Source organism: Anastrepha obliqua, chromosome 4 (genome assembly GCF_027943255.1).
Source record: "Anastrepha obliqua isolate idAnaObli1 chromosome 4, idAnaObli1_1.0, whole genome shotgun sequence".
NCBI classification, from domain to species: domain Eukaryota; kingdom Metazoa; phylum Arthropoda; class Insecta; order Diptera; family Tephritidae; genus Anastrepha; species Anastrepha obliqua.
In genome coordinates, this window is record NC_072895.1 from 58,458,349 (window position 1) to 58,469,368 (window position 11,020).

The 11,020-nt window shown below is 36.8% G+C and overlaps 1 protein-coding gene across 2 annotated transcripts; it reads right to left on the reverse strand.

Annotated features, from left to right (window-relative positions):
• Positions 1–4,741: 4,741 nt before the first annotated feature.
• LOC129245524 (UDP-glycosyltransferase UGT5-like) lies at positions 4,742–10,737 on the reverse strand. Of its 2 annotated transcripts, none has more exons than XM_054883727.1 (6): positions 10,589–10,737; positions 9,655–9,926; positions 7,186–7,403; positions 6,909–7,061; positions 6,202–6,840; positions 4,742–6,130 (listed from the first exon to the last, which is right to left on the reverse strand). In XM_054883727.1, the coding sequence occupies exons 2-6, from the start codon at positions 9,922–9,924 to the stop codon at positions 5,854–5,856; spliced, it is 1,557 nt and encodes a 518-aa protein (XP_054739702.1). In that variant the 5' UTR covers positions 9,925–9,926; positions 10,589–10,737; the 3' UTR covers positions 4,742–5,853. The 2 variants fall into 2 exon arrangements, with proteins under 2 accessions (XP_054739702.1, XP_054739701.1); XM_054883726.1 differs by having other exon boundaries at positions 10,582–10,737.
• Between the last annotated feature and the right edge of the window lie 283 nt (positions 10,738–11,020).

The window sequence follows — 11,020 nt, forward strand, 5'->3', positions numbered from 1 at the left end:
AATAAACTACACTAGTCTGCAAGGAATTGCTACAAAGTACGCTCGACAATCTCTTGTATATGGAAGAAATTGGCTAGCACCGTCAGCAAAAACCAAAAAACCTCAAAAATCAACGGTAAAAATCAACGGTAATTTATAGACACCTGCAACGTGCGCATAAAAAAATAACAATTGACGCGGTGTGAGTCTTGATGTTCTTCCACAAATGGTGGGTCCTAAAGCTTTAGGACGATTCCGAACGGCAAATGGTTTTCTATGAGAAGCTTTTTCAAAGCAGAAATATACCCGGAAGTGGAAGTATGCCATTGCCTGCCGAGGGACGACCGGTCTTAGAAAAAATTTTTCTATAACTTTGATATTTCGTGTACGGAGATTCGAACCTACGCAGTCCCGAAGGCTAATCACGCACCAACCATTCGGCTATGGCATCGAAAGTGCACATAAAAAGTTTAAAAACGCAAAACACTAATTAACAAAAATTTTTAGATGCCAAATTTCTGCTTTGAAAAAGCTCCTCATAAAAATCCTTTTGCCGTTCAGAGTCGCTTTAAAACTTTTGAACAACATCAAAACGGACGCAACAAACAGGAGTAGGAGCTCGGCCAAACACCTAACAGAAGTGTACGGGCCAATGATTTATTTTATTTCTGGTGTACTTTCTATGCGATCGATCATTTGTGCGCACTTTGCGTGACGTTGCATACGAATTACCTTTTTTTAATAATATAATAAATACTGCGCTTTGCTTCCTATGCGAGTAAATGGGATGTGAGTTGAACTTGAAAATCGTTAAGAGGTAATTGTTTAGCTTAGAAAGAGTATGGGCCGAGGGCAGATGAGAAGGGTTACTGGCTATTCTATTGTGTTATACGTAAAATTATTTAGAGCTGAGGGTTCAGAAATTATTTCATTCAGCTGTGTAAATAGCTCGAGTAGTCTTAGTGTTGCCGAGAAACAGGCAAGTAGATTAGAACCACCAGATTTTATGATTGGAAACATGCGCATACGCACTATCAAACAGACCATCAGGATAAGCTCTCATAGTTCGTTAATACCTACACGCATGGTGCATCGACCTGTTACAAAAGTTGTTTGTTTTGTTCTTATCTCGCAATATAATTAAACTGACAGTGTGTGCCGTTCCAATATACTATTTCGTTAGTCAGTTGATAACAACTCGAGTGTATAGCTAGAGGAGCGAAAAAATAAGCAAATACATACATATGTTTGTAATAAGTTATTGGTTCGAGTAATATATTTAGAGTCCACGTAAACTACTCTGCATCCTTAAGATTCTCAACGCTTGAAAACATGGAATATTTTTTAGAAACACACAATTTTAACCAGAATTTTAACTCAACTTAATTCGACACAGCCATACTGGTCGTATTGGAATCCATCAGACAGACAGTTTGCGCTCAAAGGTGACATACAAACGACGCACAGATGACCCAATCTGGGAAAATGCAGTTTTTTAATAAAAAAAAAACCCCGGATACTTTTTGAACAGATGGGATAATTCAATTTCAGGAATGATAGATTACCAGATTGCGCAGCTTTAAGTGGAAAAAAGTGCGTAACTTCTTCCTGACGAGGTTGTAAGTGAGGTGTGTGAGAGAATAACTAAGAAGAGAGTGTCCGAATAGTTTGCTTTTGTAAAAAAAATGAAAAGTTGAGTTAAGTCAATGTAAACAAAGAAGATATTAGAAAGGAGAATAGAACGAAAAAAGTGTAAACAGAAATTAATAATTACGTCAGCTCAACAGTGGATTCTGCGGCATCGTAGATGTACAGGGTATCCGGTGCAGAATTAGGAAATAAAACCGTCGGATGCTGCTCTCTTGACGCGAATTATCGTGCAAACTTGTTGCGACGAGTTCAATATTTTGATTTGCTCTCGCGCCCCTGCCGTGGGCTGTTTTCCACCGAAATGTTGTTGCCCAAAATCTTCGCACTCGTGAACGAATCAAATCCTTCACGTAAACGTCGCATATTAGGTTAGATTAGGTTAGCCTGGTTGGCAGCAAGCCACGCATAGACCTTTTGGTCCCTAGCGATAAACGTTGCATATTGTAAGGTGAACAAAATCTACGAGGAGCAGTTGCACCCGAATAATTAACATTGAAATACTCTTCGATTGCGAACACACCTTGTTCACCCGTCCACTGCGACATCGTGACTAAATAACCCGCACGAATGACGAAGCTGACCCGAAAATGCTCACCGGTAAAATTTCGCTCGAATGAAGAGGTTATCGCTGAAACTGAGGCGTATTTTAAGGCAAAATATAAATCGTTCTACAAAAGTGGTATTGGAATGTTACAGCGGCACTGAAATGATTGCGTTGCTCTTGATGAAAATTACGTTGATGAATAAAGCTAATTTTTAACAAAGAAAAACATGTTTTTTTCGTTAGGCCCGGGACTTTTCAGTCCATGTGTTATGGGGCGCTTTCTACTCAAAAATTGATAATATATTTAGTTATTGGTCAAATTGGTTGTCGCAAATAAAATTGGTGAATAAGTCTTTTTAGAAGAAGGAACCAAAATAATTGTCTGATAAAACGTTTTACCAAAAGTACTATTCATACGTATGTGTGAGAGACGGGGTAAACACATCTAGAAAAAATGTATTACTTTTGACCCTATATAAACATACTGCAGCTCCAAGTAGATATCAGAATTCCTACTTTCGGAGAAGACACTTCACTTCTTGCGAATAATTTGTTGAAAATAGATAGCGAGCAGTTTCCAATGACAAGTGAGCATAGCGATCTAAAAAATATTTGTATTTTGATTCAAAATATTGAAGATCTGATTGCGAAGGTATAGCTTGAAATTAGGAATTTCACAACTAAGTGGTTGGACAGGTTTAGAGAGCGAACTATACTATGCACTATATTGTAGTGCGAGCCATATAAAATTTGATTTTTGAATCGGTTATAAAAAAAAACTAATAAATATTTTTTCAAACTTTTTTTTTTATTTTGAAGATTGAACATTGCCATTTATGAATGAAAAATAATATCGTTCAAATGACTGGCACGACTGGCACGATCAACCCAATTTTTAAGCACATTTTCGATTGTTTGGGCTCCAATTTCTTGAATAGCAACTTCGATTTCTTGTTTTAAAGCATTAATCTATCAATCGTCTCTGGATGGTTCGCATAGCATTTGTCCTTAACGGCACCCCACAAAAAATAGTCCAACGGGCTTAAATCACAGCTCCGAGGGGGCCAATTGATATCGGAATTTCGGCTGATTATTCCGTTTTCAAAAACGGTAGCCAAAAGTTCGAGTGTAACTTTGGCAGTGTGACAAGTTGCACCGTCCTTTTGAAACCAAATGTCGTCCATGTCATCCTCTTCAATTTTTGGAAACAAAAACTCGTTGAGCATGTCACGGTAACACTCGCCATTTACTGTAACCGCGGAAGAAGAAGAAGACTCACCTCTTTGGAAATAGGTTTTAAATATTTCCCAATTTTGTTCAAGCGTATAGCGTCCCATTTCGTAAATGTCAAATCTTTAAGTAAATTATGAAGACATTTGACATGTCATTTGTCTTACCATTCTCAAAAAAATAAGTGGTTCAAAAAGCAAACGCTATATGGCCCACCCTGTATAATAAAATTAGCTACCAATGAGCAGTTGGACGCTGTTAATGCCTTCTTACTTTCAAAGTGGAGTGCGGAAGCACAATCTTTATATTCGATAGATGCAATAGTAGTAATTAACGAGGCACCCAATCGTATTTTTAAATTCTCTCAACCATCTCGAAATGCCGCCAAATAAACTAATTATTAATGCAAAATGCCCCAGTAATATTACTACGCAATCTAAATCCGCCAATTCTGTGCTTCCATAGGGCAGGACACTCACAGAGGAAATGGAAGATTGTTTCCTTTTTCTCCGTTTGTTTACAACTGCGACAGTATGTATTGTGAGGGATGTCCATTTTGGTTGCTTGTTTTCCCACAGACCAAAAGCCAGTTTTGACTGCCGTTAGTCTCCAAGCGTCCCGTCGTTTCATGTTTATCAATGTCGACGATTGCTTGAGGTTGTAGGTGGGCCATAACTTCCTGCTGATTTTGCATTTCGTCTGGTCTCTCCATCTACGATCCGCGATTCGGAGGTATTTGAGGGAAATTATATTCTTGACTGTACCTAATGGTGTGAATACCGATTCTACAAGAGCGTTATTCATGTCAGATCCCCCTCTTGCCAGTTCATCTGCTTTTTGGTTACCTTACATGTTCCGATGTCCCGGGATCCAGATTAAGGTAACTTTAAGGTTTTCACTCAAGGTGATAAGGCTATTCCCACTATGTTCCACCACTTGAAAGGTTGTTGTAGCCGAACCCAGTGCCTGGATTGCAGCTTGGCTATCCGAAAGAATAGCTATATTGTCCTTAAAAGAGAAATCTGCGGTTAGTAGCCTACAGGCTTCTCTAATTGCCAGTACTTCCGCCTGGAAGACCCTGCTGATATTAGGGAGACGCACATATTTTTCAATTTTAAGTCTAAGAGAATATATACCAGCTCCAACACCACAATCCATTTTACTGCCATCTGTATAGACTGTGGTATCGAAGTTGTTTAGAGAGAATCCCTTATTCCATTATTCCTTAGATGGAGAGAGAGTGGCAAAATTCCTATTGAATGTTACCGTCGGGACTATGTAATCGGTAAAAGTAAGTTGAATATGATGTCAGCGTTAAAAGAAAATGTACGCTATACATTGACAATTTTTGACTATTTTATTATACTACAACAAAAACCATATAATATCATTTTCATCAAAATTTCAATCTTTTTACTAATAATCTTTGGATAAAATCCATGTATACAGAATTTTGGTACAATAAAGTGCAAGTTTCGAGTTCAAAAATCGCATTGACTTTTTTTCTTGCTGCTAGCCTTGTGCATTTTCTCCATTTAACGCACGCTCGATTTTTTTTTATATAACGCGCCTAGATGTTGTTTTAAAATAAAACATGTCAAAATTTAGATTCTTTCATGCTTCACTATTTTTATTCAAAATACGGCTTTTAACAATTATATGTAAAAAATTGCATCATTTAAATGGGCACATGGGTAAAATCCGCCAAGCAGCCGACTCATTAATGCCTAATTGTTCGTCCAGTTTTTGAGCTGCCAGTCCTTGGGCAACACTGTTGCAATTGCTCAACTGATACTTTTCTGATGTTCGGCAAACAAAAAATTTTTGATGCCGATTTATTTGTATTGGCGCGAAACATTTGCCGAATTTTTGACACTTCGAACGTTATGCTTTCACAAATCATGCAACACTGCGGTTGTGATTGAAGCTCGAACAAGGCCCTTTTCCGAGGTCCTCGATAGAAGTAGTCTTTGAAATTTTTTCACCAACCAAAAAAATCACTAATTTATCGATTTGTTGTTCTTAAAGATCGATAAGTTTAAATAATTTTGTTCAAATTTGATGAGTTGTGTAAAATTGTACATCTGTTTATTTCACAAATGTCAAAGATGACATAAAAAAAGTCTACCCTCTAGGAATTATTCACTACTGACATCTAGGAGTCACTTTCGAGAGTTTTTATAACCATATATTGGAGTTCATCTAATTCAATCGTTTGAGTCATCGTTTCAAAATAACAAATAATTTTTTTTATACTATAATTCAGTATAATAAACTTTTTTATGATAAACCTGTGTGAAACAAGTGCAGATTGCTAGTATTATATGCAAGAAGTTGCCATATGACTACAATTAGTACGCTAAAATTTATCTAGTTTAAAAATGTTCATATTTCGCCGTTGTGAAGTTCTATACACAACCACAAAAATATCACAAAACTCAGCGATGTGCTTAATCAGTCTTTCGTTTCTCTGATTTGGGGCGGCGTGCGCAAAGTTTGCCACAAATAAAACTCCAGCTTAGTACCGAAACGAACAAAATGAAGCCGATGAATAGATAAACATCCAGCGAGTGATATACAAAGCGTGATAAATATACCGCATCGGCTTTAGTAAGTGGAGCACCCTCAGTTTTGCCAACATATTCCACCCACCAGACGGCAGTTTCGAGCGCGGTTTGGGGACGATGCTTATAGGAAAAGGATACCGCTTTGGCGTTGTCCATATATCTAAAAACAAAAAAAAAAACGAAAAATGTTGAAACTTCCATGTAGTTAAACATACATGAGGTTAAACTTACTGTTTCTTTAGCACCTCCCTAATCGATCTGAGCACTGAATTCTCCGTGAAAGCGTGAAAGTGCAATATTACACCCATACCACGGTGTTCTATCGCCGCCGCATTCAAAAACTGATCACCATAGATGGGTGTAGCTACAATGGGCACACCACAATAAGCTGCCTCTGAGGTACCCATCAATCCGCTATGCGACATAAATACCTTCACATTGGGATGACAGAGTATATCGCGTTGTGGCAACCATTTGCTAATGTATAAATTGTCTGGTTTGTTATCCAATGTCGTATTCTCCCATTTCCAAATGACGCGCTGTTTCAGACGTTTTACAGCGCGCAAAATGGCCTCACGTTTGGCAGCTGGCAAAGTCTCGGCGCGTATCATGGAACCCCAACTGATGAAAACCACGCCGTGTTCGGCGTTGTCAATAAACTTTTGCAGTTCAGGATCCAAGGGTTTGGCTTTCTGTATATGTATACCGCCCAGTTCGATAACGGATGGTGGTAGTGACTTAACGCCGCTCAGTGAAAAGTGCTGATTCACAAAGTACAATGAAGTTTCTTTAGCCAATTCTGCAACGGAGGGAAGATCATGACCAAATTTGTAGCGAACCATTGCATCGGCGGCTCTTGTGCTGTAAATGCTATTAAACGGGAAGAGAAAAATTTATAGAGAGAAGTACAAATATTCAAGGATCCGCTAGCTACTTACTCATAAAGCCAACGCATAGCGTGGAAGGTGAACCAATTGGCAAGTCGAGCACCGAAGTTCATCGATTCTGATTGTCCCATAAAAAGTGCTGGTACGGAAGATGTGACAATGGGCACACCCATACGCTCGTAATGCCAAGGCATCATGGCGCAACTACATTTTTACAAATAACAATGGAAAGCATAAATATATATGTATTTGAATGATTAAAAATGCAATTAGCGGCGTTATTCAAAATAAATAAAATACTACATACAGCTCCATCGGTCTCACTCACCTACTCAGCGCTATGAATGGCGCTTTCAGCTGATGTGCCACGGCCACCATGCAGTCGCTGTTGAATTGCTCCATGATGATTACATCGAAACGTTGCCGTTGTCGCAACACCTGTGCCAAAGCATCGGAACGCAAAGTGTGATTGCAGGCGTCTTTCCCCCATTCATGAAGCAAAAAGAATTCCGCGAAATGACTATAGAAAGGCGGGCTTTCGAAGAACTACAAGAAAAGAATTCAACATTAGAACAATAGCAAAAATTCAAGATGAGAAGATTTATGTTCACTTCGCTGAAAAGCCGCGCCTGCAAGTTCAATGGTAATGTGGGAGTGGTGCGTGTATACATATATGTATTGCGTAGTGGACTTCGTAAGAAAATGAAAATAAGCTTACATATAATAATAGTGTCAATTACTACAACAAATTTGTAAACAATTCTCAGAAAGACATGAATTAGTAACAAGGATACCGTAAATACGCGTATATATCCAATTTCAAAAACTATTAATTGTAAATTTAGTACTCGCTCGCACTTTACTGGTTTCAAAATATTTTCAGTAGCAAAAGGAGAAGAAAGCAAATGAAGCTTTAGTAGAGTGGAAATTCAAAATTCCGCAAGCTTTCTGCCAAAGTGCGAATACAAATTCGGCGCTAGTGGCATCTCATGCACATGATACTTTTTTTTTGTTAACGAAGATACGCGACATCTTCGACAAAAAAAATTATCAAAAATGAATGCACATTTTTAGCCACTTCAGACTCGCTACTTATTATATAAGTACATACTTAAATGGAATTGATTATAACTGCATACAGAAAAATTTACTGGAAATCCTGTATGAAAAAATTTGTTTTTGGTTGAACTAATCATTGTTTAGCACCTACATTAGGGCGCACTAATTTGTATTTCGATATCGTTCCTATCAGATTCGGATTCCACATTCAATGAAAGAAAGTATATTAAAACATAGTCTTAAATTAAAAGAAGATATGCATATTAAATTAGTACGAAGTTAATATGGAGGTTAAATGAAATTATATGTATTTTTTTAATATTGTAATAGGAAAAGTTATTATGCATTTTTTTTTATATAGAATTTGTAAAAAACCAAAACCGATTTAATTGTATGAAAAACCTTTTTCTACACATTATTATTATTTTTTTTTTACAATTAATAACTTATTGACAATTACTTTGGTTTTAGATCTTTTTTACTTTCAACAGGAGGCATGATTTTTCTTCTTTAGTATCTTTCGTGTTAATTAAAGACAACTTCTTTTACAATTTCTTAGAATTTGATGTAGAAACCAAATCTCGAAAAAAAGTGTTCCCGACAAATTGGCCCACCCTAACCGCGAGTTTTTGAAGTTTTTTTGTGTCAGTTAAGAACTTGAAAAATACAAGTTCTAAAAAAAAATTTGTTATCGGTCCAACATGACCTCACTTTATTCACTCACAGTTCTTAAACTAAAAAGCCGCTTAAACAAGTAAATTACTTAATTTATATTAATAAAAATAGTGGCGTGACTTAATTCTAGGAACTTAAATAAGCAATTTTATAATACTTGCATTATAGGCTTATTGCAGAAATAAGTATGAAATTTGAATAAGCAATTTAATTAAAAAGAATAAATGAAAAATATAAGAAGCAAAGAGTTTGTTAACTTGGTTTGGGTTAACTTGTATAAAAACTCATTTGGAGAACTTGGTGGTCGCATAGACTCAATTTTTGCAGCTTCCATCTGGGATATATTTTTTGTGTCGCTTTGTCACTTTTTATACCAGCAGATACATGTTTTTTTCATCTTATGTGCTGCCGGACTTACACGACAGAATGACGGACTTGAATGACAGTCAAAAATTTCAAGTTTTGGTCAGTGTGTTGGTCTAGACTATCATTCATATTCGAATTTTTGTTGTTGTACCCTTACACATGCACGGGGAGTACTGTAGGAGTGACACTCTTTGGCCGGTTATAAATCCGGATCGTTCCGGTAACGTAGAACCAACTGTCGTGGAAACGCAATTTTTTTTAATTGCATCAAACTCAAACGTAAAAAACAGAAAATGGGGAACAGATGAGTTATTAAGAGAAAAAAATATTATTTTGTGAATAACTTTACTTATAAAAAGGCAGCATACAAAACTTAGAGAAAGCATAACGTACTGTGGGCTCATTATGTCTCAGAGACGACTTTGAATTTCATAGCAAACTATGAACTCTTTCAGAAAATCTTTATGCGCGTCTATCTGTACCAGTTGTCTGTACATATTCGTATCACGCATGATATAGACTTCGCTTTTCAGTTTATATTAATCGTCAAAAAAGCAATATTCGCAAACAAAAGCAAAACTTCCAAAATTGGTCTGTAATGGGTGCTGCCAATTAGGCTAACCGATTTTTTGAGTACGAAATTAAGAGTTTGTAATAAAAATTCTGCACAACATCTTATTAATACATTTTTACATACCTTCAAATCCAAACTATTCATCAAAGTTGCACGATCTTTCAGCGGCAAATCTCTGTACCGTGCCGGTGGACTTTTATCCGGAAAATGACTTATCACCGTTACATCGTGACCTTTCTCAGCCAATGCACGCATAATTGGATGGAAAAATTGAAAATGGCTAATGCCGGGATGAGGAAATAGACCGAGTATCTTAAGCGGGTAGCTGGCTTGCACCAGGGTACAACAGAGCCCAAGCAGCAGCAACAAGTGGCCAGCCATTAGCGTCGCCATTTCTGTAGTAAAGTGGAAAATCGGTTATGCAAATAAAAAATAAAAATAAAAAACAAATTTAAAATGAATTTACAATTTAACAAATTTTTTATATATATTGTATTCCAATTTATTTTTTCATCGCAAAAATACGAATTTACGAAAATATAATGCGGTGCTTAAGAGGTGAAAGATTGCCAATACTATGTATTATGTAAAACATTAATTTCTTTTATGGCCACAATTCGCCATGTGATGTAATACAGCTGCGGCGATTACAATTGACAGTTACGATCAGTAAATAGTAGCAAAAGAAATGCTTTAGATAAATCTAGCGCAAAAATCACTACACTCTAACACACGTCTATACCGGCTTTGGCGACTCATGAAATATGTGCATCTGTTTGCATGTATGTATGTATGTATGTATGTATAGAGCCATATTTTTCACTTCACACAATGTTGTCGATTTTGTTACAATTGCTTGGTGGCTGGTCCCTTAACTTTGTTGTTGATATTTATTCACATAAATTTGCTTCATCATTCTTAGTTCACTCGCTCATCAACCCCTGATGATACGACAAAATTATCTTATCAAATATAACAAATAAGTGGCTGAATAAACATCCTAATTTAATTTTTAGTTCTTTTGGCAATTCATAACAATAAAATACGCACCACTCACTTTGCGCAAAGTTCTCAAAGGCGATTAGTAAAAGTGCTATCAATTTAAAAAACGAAAACAATGAAAATAAACTATGAACAGCGACCCAACTCTGCTTCTAACCGAACCGATTTGCTGCAGCTTTCTTCGACGACTGACTATGTTAAGGCATTGCCGGCTAAAAAAGCACTAGCATGCTCGCAAATGTGCAGTTACATATGTGTGTATGTGTTTGTTCGCATGTGCATACTTTTGCTGTTGTGCTCGTGCTAGGCGATCGTCAGCAGTTTTCCCGTACACCCTAGTGAAAGTTGTTAGTTGTTGGATAATAATTTTCGCTCCAAAAAAATTAAGTTTTTTGTTATCTTGCCTAGTTCGGTGAGTTGCAACTGGGCTAAAAGTGATTTTTTTAATATACATAATTGTTTTCATAGGGGATATACAAGCGAAAAA